General features: G+C 36.9%; 1 protein-coding gene across 1 annotated transcript in view; it reads left to right on the top strand.

Moving 5' to 3' along the window:
- Positions 1-1,937, top strand: part of LOC142624873 (uncharacterized) — a 3,954-nt gene extending 2,017 nt beyond the window's left edge. The window contains exons 4-6 of the mRNA XM_075798605.1: positions 1-171; positions 427-1,610; positions 1,689-1,937. The exon at positions 1-171 is cut by the window's left edge and continues 267 nt beyond it. Coding sequence (XP_075654720.1) covers positions 1-171; positions 427-1,610; positions 1,689-1,937 — 1,604 coding nt within the window. The remainder of the gene's footprint in view (positions 172-426; positions 1,611-1,688) is intronic.
- Positions 1,938-12,677: the final 10,740 nt, after the last annotated feature.

Genomic DNA, 12,677 nt, shown 5'->3' with positions numbered 1-12,677 from the left:
GTGTTACTATAGTCACTTATTCCCTACTGATCAATGGGGAACCTTTTGGTGATATCAAACCAAGTCGCGGCATAAGGCAAGGAGATCCGCTCTCGCCCTACCTTTTCTTGCTTTGTTCGGAGGGCCTACATCGAATGATCAAAAAAGCAACTGAGAAAGGCGAAATTCAAGGTGTTTCTATTTGTCGTAATGGTCCCAAACTAACCCACTTATTTTTTGCGGACGACAGCCTTTTGTTTTGTAGGGCCACTACTCATGATTGCAGGATGGTGATGGAGATTTTATCAAATTATGAGAGGGTGTCGGGTCAAAAATTAAATAGAGAAAAGACTGCTTTTTTTTTTTTTTATAGTAAATCTACTCCAAATGAGGTGCAAAAGGAAATTATGAGTTTACTTGGGGTAAATGAATTGAAGTAATATGAAGAGTATTTGGGGTTACCGGCCTTGGTGGGAAGAAATAAGAGGGCGAGCTTCGATCAATTAAAACAAAAGGTTTGGAAGAGACTTCAAGGGTGGGAGAGTAAGCTTTTGTCTCAAGCCGGAAGGGAAGTCCTCATCAAATCAGTTATTCAAGCAATACCCACCTTTACAATGAGTTGCTTTAAACTTCCCACCACTTTATGCCATGAGATCGAGACCCTTATTCGGAAATTTTGGTGGGGACAAAAGGGTGAGAGGAGAAAAGTACATTGGGTGAAGTGGGGGGATTTGTGTCAAGATAAAGACCAAGGAGGCATGGGGTTCAAAGACCTCACAATGTTTAATGAAGCGATGCTTGTAAAACTAGCATGGCGATTGCTCCACAATGACAACTCCTTATTCTCTAGAGTTTTCAACGCAAGATTCTTCCTTAGGGGGACTATTCTTGAAACTAAAGACTCTTCCTCAGCCTCATATGCTTGGAAAAGCATCCTAAAAGGCCGTGATGTAATTCTAAAAGGTGCAATTTGGAGAATAGGGGATGGTAAAAGGGTGAGGATATGGGGTGATAATTGGCTACCATCGAAAACAATAGACAAAGTTGCAACGCCGGTTCTGTTTGGTCAGGAGAGCTCAAATGTGGAGGTTCTAATAAATCAGAGGACTAGAAGCAGGAGAAATAACGTTATTGATCATGTTTTCAATTCACAGGAAGTTGAGATTATAAAAAGCATCCCACTCAGCTTAACCACCCAACTGAATGTCCTGATTTGGCCATTCACACCCTCGGGTTCTTACTCGATAAAATCGGGATATCATTTTCTGCAAGAGAATTTCGCCCAATCCCAGAGTGCAGGGCAAGATACTGAGTTTTGGGAAAAAGTGTGGAGTATGGAGGTACCTAGCAAGATAAAAAACTTTGTATGGCAAGCTAGCAAAGATGCTCTGCCTGTGAAGATGAACCTATTACGTAGAAAGATATCCCAGGATGGGCAATGTGACATATGCAAGGCGGGTGATGAGGATTGTCTACATGCTCTTTTCTTTTGCTCAGAGATACAGGCAATGTGGAGCGCAGACCCTCAATGGAAGTGGTTTATGGAGATGCAGGCGTGCAATATAAAAGAAATCTTTAAGCGAGCTGACTCAGAGAAATGGGACGCTGAACTCATGGCATACACGAGATGGGTAGTTTGGAATAGATGAAATCAGATTCGGTTCAGCGAAGCATCTTGTCCCCTGAACCAGATTCTGCTTATGTCCAAGGACAGAAAGGTTGAATTTCAACGCCTTCACCCAGCAACAGTGACGCAACAGCACAGAAACCACACCAGATGGAAGCCGCCAAAGCAAGGATACTACAAAGTGAATTATGACGGGGCTGTATCTAGCCAAATGGGGAAAGCTGGTCTCGGCGTAATCATCAGGAATTGTGAAAGAGCTGTGATGGCATCAATGGCGCAACAAATTCCACTCCCTACAACAGTGGCCCAAGTCGAAGCACTTGCAGCATAGAGAGCTGTTGAATTTGCTTTGGAAGTCGACATCACGAAGGCAATAGTGGAGGGCGACTCAAAGACCATCGTCAGAGAACTCAAGGAACCAAACCATTCCCAGGGAATACATGGACACCTAATTCAAGATGTCAAAAGTTTGCTTTCTTCTTTTGATTTCCTCAGTTTTAATCATGTATGTCGTCAAGGGAATAATGCTACACATGCAATGGCAAGATGGGCTATTCAGGAGCCTAATTTAACTGTCTGGATGGAAGATGTACCACCAAACATTCGCCAAATTGTAATGGCTGATTCAGCCTCTTTTAAATAATAATACAAAAGCCTCATTCTCACAAAAAAAAAAAAATTAAGGAGATATAATTGTATAAGTAAGAAATTTCCTAAAATAAATGTTAAGTTTCCATTTTAATGTTATAACTCACAACCAAACTAATGAATAGGTTTAGTTATTACATTACAATATATTTTATTCCTAGTAATAAAAATTACAATTTCTATCGTAATCCTCATTCAGTATACCCAATGTACCCTAAGGATTAAGTAGGAGATGAAATTACAACTAATAAGGGTAAAATGAGCAAAATAGAATCCTTATATTCTCTTTGCTTGGCCGATGAAAGTAATTACAAAAATGCTAATTGTTTAAAGGCTAAAATAGGTTAGCAATGGATGATGATTGTAATGGATATTAGGAGATAATGTGGTTTAACCAAAAATGACTTCTTATCCTTAGTGATGCTTACTTGTAGCCACAGTTAGGCCCATCCATAGGTCGAGTTGGGTTGGTTTTGGACCCAACCTGGGCTCGACTTGTCGGCATTAGGTGGAGGGCAGAGGAGCCCGATACTGACCGACGGCATCAATAGGTCGAATCGGTTTCAGGTGAGGGTGAGTGTCAATCGGTTTGGTCGATCGTTGGGATCTAAAAAAACGTCATTAGGATTTGCAAAAAAGTCTCCAGAATCTATAAAATGTTGCTAGAATCTGCAAAATGTCACTGAATTCTGCATATTTTTGCCTGATTCTGCATTTTTTTCACCGAATTTTACAAATTTTGTTAAAAATTGCTAGGATTTGGCTAAATCCAAACAAAGTCAAGATCTCACTGGATTTGGCTTGATTCTACAGGATTTTTCTCGGTTTTTATATAGCTTGATCGGGTTTAGGTTGCTCAAGTTTTGGAGAAGCAAACCCGCCACTCAACTAGTTGACATTGGTTCTTGGAATTGGAAACCCACCACCGACCAACTGGAGCTTCAGTTTGGGCTGAAATTGGGTCAACATTAGGTGGGTTGGTCGGTTTTTCGAGCTCAAGTCGGGTCTGGACACCCCTAGCCATAGTGACTCGAACTCTTTTAATAAATTGTTCTTGAAGTAGTACAAATTTTCCAATGATGTGACAATTTTTTTTAAGATTTGGGTTGAGTGTATATGGTTTGAGAGTTTTGAATGGATGGATTTCTTTGATTGCCTTTTTAGACCTTTTATTCTTGTATCTTAAGTGTTTAGCAAAAGTCCTTACACGGATCAAATGAAGTTAATCCCTCTTTGGTGCAAATTAATTGGTAGAGCAATTAATTATCATGATTTGGAAAAAGTTTTACCACATGGATCTTCTTTATGTCCTTTTGAATAAAGACCTCCTTTCATAAACAATAAACTCTGCACCCTAAATTACTCATTATTATTCTCAAGATTTTTGTTGACACTCATTGTTTCAAACTTTTTAAACGATGTGAAGTCACTTTTTTTTTTTTTTTTTTTGCTTCTTCTCTCCCCCATCTTCAATTTTAAAATCATGAACTACTTTTGCATCCACATTCCACATTACCATACGCCTCTCCCTTCATATTCTCTCTCTCCCATTAGATTGTCTCTCTTCCCCTAACTCTATTCCTAAACTATTTCCTCTTGAATCCCAGTAAACTTTGCAAATTCATCAAAACCATCCTAAATTAAATCTCAAACTCGTCAAACTCATATAAAAAATCCATAAGAATTTTCAAAGCCATATTGCAAGGAAGAAGAAGCCTAACAACCTCTGCAAATTTGTCAAAACAATATTTTATTTAGATCCCAAACTTATCAAGCCCATATACAAAATTCATATGAATCATCAAACTCAGTGAAGCCCATCAACCTTTACAAATTCATCAAAACCATCCTAAATTTAGATCCCAAACTCATTAAATTCATATATAAAATTCATATGAGTCATCGACCCAAATTGCATGAAAGAAGAAGAAGCAGCGACAATGAAGAAGAAGCAAAAACATGTTAAGATTCACTAAGGAAATTTATGGCTAGCACAAGGAAAAGTATTTCTGGTTTAATTCAAGGACAATCGAGCCTCCTCAAGAAAGATGGAAGATTAGGAATGGAATTAGGAACTAGTGAAATGATTCTGATATTATTCATGCATTCCCCTTTCTTCACATTAAAATCCCCTTTTATACTCTCATGCAACTTGTGGAATTAGGAACTAGGATCTTGATCACTTACGATAGAATTGGGCATACCATGCAACTTGAACACATGTTTAACAAATAGGGCAGCAACCTTGGAAGCTGAATAAGGATGGGATAAGGCAATAAAGTGGACATATTTAGTAAGCTTGTCCACTACCACAAACAGCATATCCATTTTGTGAGACTTTGGAAGGCCTTTCACAAAGTTCATGCTTATGTCAGACCAAGGATTACAAGGAATGGAAAGTGGTTGCAATAACCCAGATCAATTGTAGGTCTTATGCTTCATCTGTTGACAGATAGATGAAATGAGGAATAAGTGGGCATTAGGATTTGCCACCTCCTCAAATGAACATCCCAACTTGGACAAGGCATCAGCAACCTTGACAAGGCATCAGCAACCTTGTTATCTTGACCCTTCTTGTACTCCACTACAAAAGCATAGCCCAAAATCTTGAAAATCCATTTCTACTATGCTAAAGTGCCTATCTTCTAATCCAACAAGAATTTCAAGCTCTGATGATCGGTTTTAATGATGAAAGGCTTGCCAAGAAGGTAAGGTCTCCATCTTTTAATAGCTATAATCAAGGCCAAGAACTCCTTTTCATAAGTGGAAAGGTGCAAGCTTCTGCCCTTCAAGGCTTGGTTGTAGAAGACTATAGGCTTCTACCATTGCATCAAAACAGCACCTATACCCACACCTGAAGCATCACACTCAATAACAAAGGGTTTAGAGAAGTCTAGTAGGGCTAGGACATGAGGGTGCATCACAGCAGCATTGAGATGATGAAAGGTTGAATCAGCTAAAGGAATCCTTCTTAAGCAAATTAGTCAAAGGTGAAGCTATGAGACCATAATTTCTAATAAACTTCCTATTGTAACCAGTGAGGCCTAAAAATCCCCTTAAAGCTTTCACACTAGTAGTAGCCCGCTACTGCATTGCCAAGACTTTCTTAGAACCAGTTTTAACACCCTCACTTGACACAATATGGCCCAAATACTCCACTTCAGAACAACCAAAGATACATTTGCTCCTCTTAGCATAGAGCTTGTTTTGAAGCAAAACACTAACCACAGCCCTCAAGTGATCCAAATGATCTACTAAGGACTTGCTATAAACTAAGATATCATTAAAAAAAAATTAAAAAAAAACTTCCTTAAAAAAGGTTTGTAAATGTCATTCATAAGAGCTTGGAAGGTGGAAGGAGCATTTGTAAGACCAAAGGGCATAACTAGGAATTCATAGTGACCTTCATGAGTCCTAAATACAAATTTGGGAACATCCTTAGCTTTCATTCTAATTTGATAATAATTAGACCTTAAACCTAGCTTAGAAAAGATCATACAACCACAAAATTCATCAAGAAGTTCATCCACTACTAGAATGGGAAACTTATCGTTAATAGTAACTTTGTTTAGAGCCCTATAATCTATTTACATTAGCCAAGATCCATAAGCTTTCCTAACTAATAAAATAGGTGATGAGAAAGGACTCTGGCTTGGTCTAGTAAAACCAACTTCCATGAGCTCCTTAACAATTTTTTCAATCTCAGTTTTCTAGAAATAGGAGTACTTGTAAGGCCTTCCACACACTAGTTAAGTGCCCTCCTTGAGGGTAATGTTGTGCTCATGTCCTCAAAAAGGAGGCAAACCTTGAGGAATCTCAAACATAGCTGCAAATTCTTCCAATAAGGATTCCATTTCAGGTACAGGTTGGCAGGGCTCTACCTTAAAGAGTTGGACTATGATTTGCAACAACAAGCCTCTCTTAGAAGGTTTCTTGAAGAACTGATCTGCATCTTGAAAGGAAGAATGAGATGGCTTCAATCCCTTAAGAAGCACTAATTTTCCTTGCCAATGAAATGCCATAGTGAGAAGATTGAAATCTCACTGTATTAATCTCAATGTTATCAGCCACTGAGTGCCCAAAACCAAATCATACCCTCCTAAAGGAAGCACATTGAGATCCATACAAAAGCCATGACCCTGCACTTGAACTTGCAGGTCTTGACAAGCACCAAGTGTCCTTACTATGGCTCCATTGGCTATTTTGACATCAAAGGCTAAGGCAGGATCAATTGCCAACTTCAAGCTTGAGCATAAACAAGCATCCAGGAAATTCTGGGTACTACTAGTTTCAATAAGAATCACCAGACGAAATAGCTTCAAACAACTTAGTTTGTGAGGCTTAGACAAGCTTCGAACTCTATTAGAAATAGCTTCAAATTGCCCCTTATAAGAAAGAACAGACGAAAGGTTGGCTTCATCCTAGTGAGTGACTCCATAGGATCATCATAAGAAGTTGCACCAAATCTCACATGCACTACCTTAACAAATGCCTCCCAATTAGTGAACGACCCAGAATTCTTAGTATCTTCAAACCAAATTAAGGCTTCCCCTTCCATCTAGTAAGATGCCATAAAAAACTTTTAGTGTTCTGGGATATTGTAATAAGCAAAGAACTTATTGGACTTGTAAATCCATGAAGCTAAATTTACCCCTAAAATATGAGGAAACTCTAATCTCAAGAGCTTGGCACCTGGCACAACAATGGAGCTTTCCATATTCTGAGTTCCTCTCTGGTTTTCTTCTTGAACTCGTATTTCTATGTCACTCAATCATTGATCAACCTTTTCTGCATAAACTAGGCAATTACACTTAATTATTGCTTCATCTTGATCAAGGTTTGATCATGTCCCTCAAACTTGGCAGCCAATGCTGCAATCTTCTCACCATTAGTGGTGGATCTTGTCTCTGCCATGGATCACTTATTGCTCTAATACCAATGGTTAAGACTTACTAAGGCAATATGTGGCTAGCACAAGGAAAAGTATTTTTGGTTGAATTCAAGGACAACCGGGCCTCCTCAAGAAAGATGGAAGATTAGGAATGGAATTAGGAACTAGTGAAATGATTCTGATATTATTCATGGATTCCCCTTTCTTCACATTACAATTCCCTTTTATACACCCTTGCTCTCTAACTAATTACCAAGCAACTAACTAACATACTACCAAGTAACTAACTAACTGCCAAAACAATTCAGCACATGACCTAATACAACATAGCACATGTCTAATTAAAATTTAACACATGCTTATCAGTTTAGCACCTATTCAGCACATGCTTATGCCTCATACAATGCTATACAATCTCTATGTGTTTTATCAGATTAGCGAGAATAACAACAGCTAAGAGAGAGGCGAGAGGTGAGAGATTTAGATCTAAGAGGAGCAAAAGAGATTTTAAATGAAATAATAATAATAAAATAATTAAAAATGATTATTTACATAGATAATCTGATGTGAGTATTTTTGAGAAGTGATTGTGTTAAATAAAAGAAGCTAAAATAGACATTAAATTTTAGACTTTTATAAAAATAAAAATAAAAAGTTTGCACTTTATCACATGAGAAGTGTTATGTCCACAGTTTTTTTTATAACAAATCATAAGTAGTTAGTTGTCATTGGTTCTAATTTGAACCAGCCACTGAAATTACTTTTTTGTTCCACCAATAACAACTCATAACAATTTATCACTTATAATTTGTTGTGAAAGTGTTGTGTACATAGCATTTCTCTTATCATATGATCTTTGATAGTTATTTGTTACGGATTCAGATCTTGTACAAATAGAGTATACTAGGGTATTGCACAGGGTGCAATAGTTTCAATCTCCATGGTTGCTTTTAGAATAAGTCTAGTGCCACAACAATTTCTACTATTTTTGCCACAACTTGTCCATGTGAAGAGTTGTAAGTGGTGGAAAAAAAATAGTCAATCCATGTGGATCCATGATTTCACCACTCATGAGTCGCCATATGACAAAGTTGTAGCAAAATAGTGGAATTAGTTGTAGCATTAGACTTAGTCTTGCTTTAATTTAGTGCCTAGAAAAATGACACCTCATATATAACAACTAACAAGTCATCAATCCGCAATGATACACTCTCCCCCTTCCTCTACTCATATCTCTTCTGTTTTCACCAATATTTCAAAAACTCCCTCATTATCTCTTCCGTCAAATATTTTCCCGAGATACCCATGGTCAAATCTCCATGGCTACTACATCTAGCAGCCACCACATCCTTCACCATCACCATCGGCAGTGCTTGCCGTTGTGGTCCTCCTCTGCTAAAGTTACTCTGTCTCTCTCTTTGTTTTCTCATTTTCTAAAGCTCACCTCTGGAAGAGCTTCTTCTTGCACCCTCACTACTGCCATTGGCAGTGATTACTACTGTGTCACCACCACTAGTGGCTGCCAGGTCCCCCTTCTCTCTCTCTATTGTCTGTTCTCTTTATACTCGCCTTTTAGAAGTGACAGAAACTCTTGGATTTTATTTTGTTTCTATTTTAATTAGTTTGATGACTGCATTGACTGGAATTTTCTTTTTTCTAAGTAAAGCTTGATATTTTTCTTGGGTTTGAAAAATGGGTCTTTTTGGTTAAGGTTGAATTTGCTGTGATTGAATGGAAAGTGGCCTGCTTGTATTTGCTATGTGTATAGGTCTCTTGGCTTTGGAATTAACTGAGAGTGAGTATTTTCTGTTTGATGGTGAGCTTTTGTATGTGTCCTTACTGTAAATCTATGTTATGGGTATAGATTTTGTTTGAATTTTGAGGTTTTAAATGAATGGTGTTTGGATGGGTTTTTTAAGAATTGGGTTGATTTCAAAATAGATTTAGATGTGAGTATGTATTTTAATGTGTCAAGACTAAAGACTCAAAAATTGTCATTGTGTGTGTGTTAAGGACATATTTTATGTAGTTGGCTAATCTTTTGACAAAACGCACTTTACTTGTATTTGGGTAGATCTAGGATGTGTTTAATACTTCAAAGAACACGTTGTTCAAGTCTAGTATTAAAACCATGAAAATTGGACCAAGAAACAAGTGAAGAAAAAGTGTTCACTAAAGCTGGACAAATAGCTCAACACCAACGGGCACCTGTGGACAGCTGCTCGACAGATAGCTATCTATTGAGGTTTAATGAGACTCGACACCTGCTATCTATCAAGGTATCTATCGAGGTTACAAAAATTAGAATTTTCAGATCTGATTTTCGGCCCATGCTTTTGTATTTGTGTAGGGTTTCTTTTCTCACAACCTTAGACATATATAAGGCTTGTTTTAGAAGCCGTCACATAAGAGAATACAAGGAGAACATATGCAAAAGGTGACTGAAGCCTTATTCTCTCAGAAAGAAGCTACTGCGTCTTTAAGCCTTAGGGTTTTGTAACCAAGTGCTTCTTGATCTTTATTGTTGATGAAGTGAAGAACTTTGCAGCCAACATTCTTCTTTCTCAAGTTGGTGAGTGAGTCACTTACTGGAATTTGTGCAAAGGAGTGAGTCACGTACTGGGATCCATGCATCAAAGGGTGGCGTTCATATATTGAAGAGTTCAGAGGTTCTGAAGCGGTAAAAAGTTTCTACTATGAGTTCATCTATGGAGATTATAGAGTCTAGAGACAAAGGTTTTATACTAGATTTGAAACTTCTCTTTACTATAGTGGATTGCTTTTCGAGAAGGTTTCCCCCCCCAGGTTTCTTACTATGAACTGGTTGGTTTCATCGGTTTTCCTAAGTCATCATATCTTGTCTTATTTACTTTTCCGCTGCATATGATTTTGACATGATATTGATGTTTGTTTGTTTGTTTTAACAAGTTTTATACATAATAAATCTAATTAACAACTTGAGTTTAAAACTTATTAATTCTATCAACCGGGGTCTAAATTTCCCAACAGTGTGTGTAAAATTTGTGTTCCAAGAGTAGGGGTGTTTTTTCTTTAACTTCTTTACTGTGTGTGAAATTTTGTTGCTTGGTCATGAGGTATCCTAAAAATTCCTTATGAAATTTTTCTTTTTGCGTATCTACTTTTCCTTAGGTACTTGTTCTTTTCTTAAATTTGGATTGATTATGCAAATGTGTATTTTGCTGGTGGATGATATATTTTGGTGGGTTGTAGTTCATTTTAAAGATCCAAATTGTGGCTCTTGATGGGTGAGCTTGTGGGGAAATTTTTTTCTCGCTTGAATGGTTACTAAGTTTAGCCCAAAATTTTTAAGTAGTATATATAATGGTCTCCCCAAAATATTCTAGATGAACTTTAGTTCTACTTGGGCATTTCTATGTTATATAGATATGGTACTGATTTATAGGATAAAGCAGAAATTGCGACTGAGGTTGGCACAATTAAGCTTATGAACAGGAGTTTGTTTTATGCATTTCCTTTTTCTTTTTTTCATTTACAGAGGCTGTTATATGGAGCAATGACTATATGTCTCTTGTTGTCTTGCTTACAAGAAAAAATATTAGCCTTTGCTATCCAAAAAGTTCACTGTATCTTGCTAAAAAATGTTTTGAAGCATTCCTTGGTGTATCGAAGCCATGTATCTTGAAGTAAACAAGGCTAATTTTGACAGTTGAGTTTCCTAATTCATTCATACAAAACCTCTTACAAGGATGTAGAGTACAAACAAAGAAGAATGTAAAAATATTTATTTTTCTTTTTTTGATATTGGTTTGAGAATGTAATTGATTATACAACAATGTTTTGGGTGTTAAGGGTATGGTCATGTGAAATCTGAATGTCCTACATACTTGAGGTTTAAGGGTAAGGTTATGGCTGTAATTCTTAGTGATGATGAAGTTTCTGACAATGAGTCTGGTAGTGATGAGGATGGAAACTTCGTTGCTTTCATTGTTACTGCTGTAGTTGATGAAAGTGTTGCTGTAAAGGAGAACCCTTCTGATGGGGAACTCTCCGAGGATGCAGATCTTCAAGAAGCCTATATTCATAAATCTGATAGTCCAGACACTTGAAAGGAATTTTGGAACTAGATAAGTTTCATTGAGATGCAACACCAACACGCTCATTTTGAAGTATGTAGCTAGTTACTGAATGCAGTTTAAAGAACCAGAGACACAAATTCAGTATGGATGCAAGTTGAAGCCAAAGTGTAACGAATAAGAAATATACCCAAGCAAAAATGCTCCCTTTCAAAACAAATTTTGAATCATCCAAAGTCGCTGCTGAACATGATAAATGTTGAATTTTCTAAACATATCCAAAAATATATAAATCTACAATAATTCTTTGGCATGGTAGAACATGTGGTCTTTACTAGTAAAATAAAACAATCTAAACTTTGGTAGTGATCCCTCCAGCCTTTCCCCGCTCCCCTAATGAAGTGATCAAACCAAGAACCAAGAATAACATCATTTAATCATGTCATTCAACCTGACAAAAGAAACAAAAAAGAGTGATTCAATGACAAACATATGTATCAAAGATTCAAAATTTCTAATTAACAGCAGGCACAGGTGAAGCCATAAGATCACTACCAAATATGTAAGTTTGTTGAGGGTTTAGCTTAGGAACTTCAAGCTTAAGAACTCGGCCAAGGGATGAATAGTAAAAGTGAAATACAAGCAGATTGAACATGAGATGCATTTAATTTCTTCATAATCAATGGCAGAATAGAATAGCTGCATAGCCCAATTTCAATGGGGGCAGGCAACCAAACAGTAACAAATATTTTGCATTGGGGAAAATACTAAGATGATCGACCTAGTATTTTAGGCTAAAATGGGTGGATGGTCTTGACTCTTGAGTGTTTGATTTATGAGTTGCTGAAGTTTGACACATTAGATGGGCTTGGGTTCTTCGAATCAATTGCGGCTAATATTGAGCCCATCCCAACCATCAGGTCTGGCCTAACAACAAACGCAACCACACCAACCCCAGGCCCAACGCCTTCTCTAAGCTTCTGATCACCTAAAACAAGGGGCATCCACAAGCTAAATTGTGCGAATGAGCTACAAATTTTTTTTTTTTTTAAGAATCTGACATCCACAAGTTAAGATTGTGCCACTCTTGTTTTGGACAAACTTGATTACAGTCTTTTTTTAGTTCTAATTAATATGTGTACATTTCATGTATGAACTTCCAAGATGATAGGTTAATTTGAGAATGCCGTGAAATTAATTGTAGTAATTTTTATTTTTAGTATTTGTGTCGTAGCTTTATTTGTCAGCTAATGTATAATTTTTAAACACATCATTTTTTTTAATGTGTGGTTATAATTTATCTAATTTTTTAAGCTATTAAACTTAAGTTATTCCAAATGGACACTTTACTTGTAAATATTTGTAAATAATCATAAACATTCAAAGCTACACATCCAAAAAAGAAAATTTTCATTTAGTTTGGAAGTACGCAATTTTATTCCAAACTTCATTATTCTGTTAATCAAACAAAAAATCT

Source organism: Castanea sativa, chromosome 2 (genome assembly GCF_040712315.1).
Source record: "Castanea sativa cultivar Marrone di Chiusa Pesio chromosome 2, ASM4071231v1".
Taxonomy (NCBI): Eukaryota; Viridiplantae; Streptophyta; class Magnoliopsida; order Fagales; family Fagaceae; genus Castanea; species Castanea sativa.
Note: the sequence above shows the minus strand (reverse complement) of the source record. Positions and strands in the feature narration are given on the sequence as shown.